General features: G+C 41.6%; 1 protein-coding gene across 5 annotated transcripts in view; it reads left to right on the forward strand.

The window, feature by feature from the left end:
- Positions 1-532: 532 nt before the first annotated feature.
- gabra1 (gamma-aminobutyric acid type A receptor subunit alpha1) overlaps positions 533-5,499 on the forward strand; it is a 30,704-nt gene continuing 25,737 nt past the window's right edge. The window contains exons 1-3 of one of the 5 annotated variants that reach the window (XM_032534230.1): positions 533-663; positions 1,298-1,507; positions 2,950-3,055. In XM_032534230.1, the coding sequence (XP_032390121.1) occupies positions 2,976-3,055 (80 nt within the window). In that variant the 5' untranslated portion in view covers positions 533-663; positions 1,298-1,507; positions 2,950-2,975. The other 4 variants (XM_032534232.1, XM_032534229.1, XM_032534233.1 and 1 more) reach the window with 4 other exon arrangements.

Genomic DNA, 5,499 nt, shown 5'->3' on the forward strand with positions numbered 1-5,499 from the left:
GATAGATAGATAGATAGATAGATAGATAGATAGATAGATAGATATATGCTATTGAACACAACGAATACAGAGGCAAATATAAGGCCATGACGCCTCTCATAACTAATCACGCACATGCACTACTTTAACCATGCGTGAGGAGGCAACACACACATACGCACAAACACGCACACTTAGATGAAACGTTGCAGCGTTGCTGCAGACCAGACTGACGTGACTACACGGCCAGCTCACTCTGCCTGCTCTGTCGAAAATAAACCCCCAGTCGAAGCAAACGGCGAAAAATGAGTTGCTTCTCAGTCAAAAGCATTCCAAATTCAACAGCTGGGATTCATAGGAGGCTTATGTAACCATGAATTACACTGATGTGTTATAAACTGCCCATAAGAATGCCCTTTTTCTCATATGCCTCCTGCTGTAGTTCTTGGTAATGAAAATGTCTTCTGATTTGTAGTTTAACTTGAAATACGTAGATGACTACAAAAATATACGCTGGGTATCATAGCCCAATTTTTTTTTTCCTCCCTTGCAGATGCACGCAGCTCAGCGCTCCTCGCCGTTCTGAGCTCAGTCTGGAGTGGCGCGGCTGTAGCAGCAGAATATTTGGCTGTAAACAGAGGCAGTGCTGTTATCTCGATGCGAAACGCAGGCTTTTAGGAGACGGTGAGTGATTCGAGGAGGATTTATTGCAGAGAGAGGCTTGCCTCATCAGTGCAAAGCTGGTGAGGGAACACGATTTTCCTAAAATGTTGGAGGTGTCTTCCCTTGCTTGTGTGCGCGCGTATCCGAGCCGTGTAATCCATTCGTGTTTCATTCTTTTCTCTTGTTTTGCTTCATCGTAAGTACTCACTGTCCGTTTTACGACTGCTACCCTTTTCCATAAGATGCCCTAGCTGTCTTGGTCGCAAGACGATCTTTTGATGCATGTCAATTTGATCTCCTTGGGAATCATCACGTAGGAGTCAGGGAGCGAGACAGAGAAAGCGCGATGGGGAAAAAATCAAGGGATCCTAGTTGAAAATGTAAGAGGATTTTTATTTAGCAGCCACTGATTAGAGATTAGGGCGACAGCAGTGGAAGTTAAATTGTGCTGCATATAAAATGGGCGGGCTAGTCTTTATATTTGGTTGGTACAGCCTATTCCAAAATTAAATGCTCTGCGCTTGGACACAGTCTGTTTGCTATGCACTTTATTTACAAGCACGATTGACTAACTAAATCATTTATTTTGGATAGAGACCTCAGTACACAGAACAGATGTGTTAGTTTAGTAGAACATTTCTTTTGTTGCTGACAGACTGAGAGAGTTCAACTCTCTACAGCACCACCAATGAACAGTGAGAGAGACCTGCGCATATCGTCAGCAGCCGCTTCTCCAGCCTCAAGCTAAAATTCGTCAGATCTGAGATCACAGAGGATTTTTCTCATTCAGTTCGGTTAGAAACGATATTCTCAAAAGTTTGAGGATATAGCCAGCGGACAGCGAGTACACACCGACTCATCTGCTGTAAGTGATTTTCTCCATTTTTCTCGCATTTTTTATCAGGCAAAAGAAGGGGAGAGGGGACTAACACTCGGATTTGTAGGGATGGTTTGTGCTGCTGGACACCACTAGAATCGAAGACGAGTTTTATTAGGGAGAAGAGGGAGTTTCTCGTCGAAATTGGGACCGTTTAAGGGGTATTGTATGGCAAACGAGAGCCGTCTGATGGTTTTAACGAGAGGCTGCTTGATTTCAGCACCACAGACAGCGCTCTGAATAAAACGGCATCAACGCACATTTGCTTAATTACTCCGCCACGCACGAAGTGGATCCTGCCATGCATGTATTTAGACCAACCTTATAGGGATGCCAGTTGAATGCTAAATTTCTACCCATCTCAACTACATTCATGTATTGTAGGGGAGAGGGTGTCATTTCCTCTGAATAACTTAGAAAGTGTGCTTGTGCGGGATTTTCTCCTCCAGTCGTTAATCTGCATCATCCCCGCTTTGTCAAATCCTTGTCAACCATCGGATTTGTTTTTGTTTTTATTTCATTTTAGCAAAGCAATGTACGTCCGCTGACTCCCATCCGCTTACAGTGCACCTTGGAACATCACGAGCAAGTAGGGGTATTGTCTTCGATGTGTGCTGTGTTTTAGTGGCAGGATTTTGCGGTCGTGTGTGAAATACTGTTTTAGTGTTTTTTTACAAGTAAGTAATTGGTCCTCTCATTGACACGTCGATACCTTCAACAATGGACAGTGAATCGGGGCATTGTGTTTTGCATGAACAGTAGCGCAGGCTAATTGCTTACATACTTTATGACCCGGCTGACATCATAGCTTAATGATTGAGGAGGACGCAAATGCTCATATTTTAAGGGGATTTGGTTTGATATTGCGGTATTGTGCGTTTCACATTGCAGGGTATTAGAGGAGGCTGTGTACAGGTGCTACAAGCTCACACAGCGTGTTTTGTGGTCGATGATGTGTTGCCTTGTTATTTTGTCTTAATTATTATGCGCTACAGATGCAGCCAAATGGAATGCGAGTGTACTGAATGTCAGTTATGGAAGTCGTATTTCCACTAGTTCCCCCTCTGATTATCGAAATGCAGAGCACATATTTAAATTGATTCTCACATGTAGGGTGCAGAATATGCCTCTGTCAATGTGACACATCATTTAAAATGGTAATTTCAAATCTTTGAGGTGTGTCTGTGTCAAGTGGCTTGCAATGGCCCAATGCATGTGGCAGGGCCATTTGGTTTAAATCATTGGCTGTCAGTGAATATGTGAGAAATGTTAAGCAGGACCCAATACATGCTCTCTTTAGGAACATCCAAGTTGGCTGTTTTACATCTACATGTTTGTTTATACCCGAGGTGATGACATGTTGGCTTACTAGTAAATATGGCTCAAATGAATTGGTGATAATCTTCATTCTCTCTCCCTTTGACCTCCAGCAGTGAAAGGTCCTCATATTGCAACTATGTGTGGACGGAGCAGGACGGCCTCTCTGTGTCTGTGGGCTTGCCTGCTTGTCGCCAACAGCGTGCTTGGTGGGAAAAGGTAAGAACAAACTTAAACTTACAAATGCATGCTGTATGTACCTGTGTATCACAGTGGATCAATGGATAATTCTAAATATGTGAAAGCCAAAAAAAAAGACATGCACACTCTTCATATGACTTTCTTTTCAAGCTTTACAACGACTTTGAGACAAACATTTATTATTGTAGATCTAAATATTGCCTATATGATCAAGATATTAATGAAACACTACAATTGCATATAGTGATATTTGAAGGACAAATTGTGAAGACCAAAATTCATTGGGTAAAATTTTAAATGCTGTTTTTGTTGAGGAGAACAATTACTGCTTATTTCTATTGCTCAGTGCTTGCCGAATGGTCAACTGGCCAGTAAATATGTCAGTAAATCAGGCATTCAGCCAGTGAAGGGGTAAACAGTGGTACACCTGCTGAGCTGAAATGCTGTCTTCCTTGCCTTCCTTGGTTTACACCTTTTCAGAGAATATTTAATGTGGTTGTAACTGGGGCATCCCCATAGAACACCTTTATGCTTATAATTGCATAGAGGCAATAAGAAGTGCAACATAGAAAGATTACATAAGGAGCCAAAATAGCCACTATACACAATACCATAGTATGACACTTTCTTTGGTTCACTAGCCTTGTGGGACAACATCTACATTCTCAATTCATTCCTGGTCTGTGGGCAGTGGATGATGTGTGTTGCATCGGAATATTTAGCACAGATTTGTGCACATGTTTGTGACAGTGACTGCAGGGTTGGTAGGGTTGATGTACAGACACACTTCTCAATGTCAACACTGAGGTGTGGGATGTCACCTAACCAGAAGCAGACAAACTAAGTGAGAAAGAAAGAGAATGATTGAATAAGAGATGACACTAACTTGATCTACTGTCATGTGTCTGCCACTGCATTAATTCCCACATTATTTAATGTAGGCAGCCATTCATGTGTAGCATACCTCAAAACATTATAATCCAGCTCCACTCCTTTGACATGGAACCCTACATTAAATAAACACGCAGACCAGTTACACATTCAACTCATTAGCTGTTACAACAGCATGAGATCACATAAGCTCTCATCCTATTGTGGTTCTTCCGGAGAATCCTGGAGAGACTCAAGAGATCAGGCATTTTTTGCATGGTTAAATAATTCCGTAGAACTGTCACAGGCAGTTGACTTCAATGGTGATGTTTTGAGATGGTCCAGATTGCTTTTCTCTCAGTGACAACAGCTACACCACAAAAAAAAACACATTGATACAGTACATCTTTCATCTAACACGCCTTGAGCACATGCAGAACACAGATGGATTGTGTCCTATTTTAAATGCACGATGCGCTGCAATACGTCATTACTGCACACTGATTTGATCTAACTGGTTAATGACAGCTAGGTAGCTAAGGTTTAAAATGCACTGACTGGCAAATGGAGGGTTTGATTTACTGGGTTTGATGTGCTGTATGTTGAGCACATTAAAGTAAATCCAAGTAACTGATGAAGTACTGATTACTTTACTAAGGAACTGTCACTGTAAACTGCAAAGCAATTATCACCCATAGATTTACTGCATAATCCAGTCCCCCTTTTCAAATAAAAAAATCACACGCACACACACACACACACACACACGCAAACACACACACACACACACACGTTGGGGGATTTCAACAAGACACGGTAATCAGAAAGACCTAGCACTCTGCTACATATGTTGCCAACGAAAGAAATTGCCTCATATTTAGATATCCAAGTGACGAGAGAGACAGGGAGAGATAGAGAGAGAGAGAGAGAGAGAGAGAGAGAGAGATGTACAGTAAAATGGAGAAAGGGAAAGAGAGTAAAAGAACGACATTGGCAGAGTTAGTGTGAACGGCACTGTTGCTGTTCAGATGACCTGTAGATGGGGATGGTGTACAATGTTTTATGAGGAAGGGGCCCCTGGCTGATAAACATATGTATCCTTCCACAGCACCTTTTTGTTTCCATTGTCCTGACATACACCCCCACCCCCCTCGCCACCCATGGTTCACATATACACTGGAAAAAAAAAATGTCTACCTTAATTAAAAGATATGTGCTATTACTAATATTAAAAAAGTGGTTTTCTATTTGGTTGAGATGATGAATTTGACTGGTCAAATGCAGCAGAATAAAAATGCAAGGTCAAAAAGTGCACTTATTTTTTCATTTCAACAAACTTCCCCCACAGATTATTAGCGACTTGTAAAGATGGATATTTTCCCTTGTATTTCCTCCTTAATTATTGGTGAACTTGAAAGAGCCAAGGGACATCCTGGCTTGTTTTCTCTGTTGTTGACTACAACAAGAGGACTATAACCTTTGGGCAAACCAAAAACTGTTTTGGTGTCTTACTCTGAATTGGCAAATTGGAAACGCCTAAATTAATGTAGAAAGTAGGAATATTAATTAAGCAGGGAAGAGGCAGTTGTGTT

This window comes from Etheostoma spectabile, chromosome 13, assembly GCF_008692095.1.
Source record: "Etheostoma spectabile isolate EspeVRDwgs_2016 chromosome 13, UIUC_Espe_1.0, whole genome shotgun sequence".
In the NCBI taxonomy this organism is placed as follows: domain Eukaryota; kingdom Metazoa; phylum Chordata; class Actinopteri; order Perciformes; family Percidae; genus Etheostoma; species Etheostoma spectabile.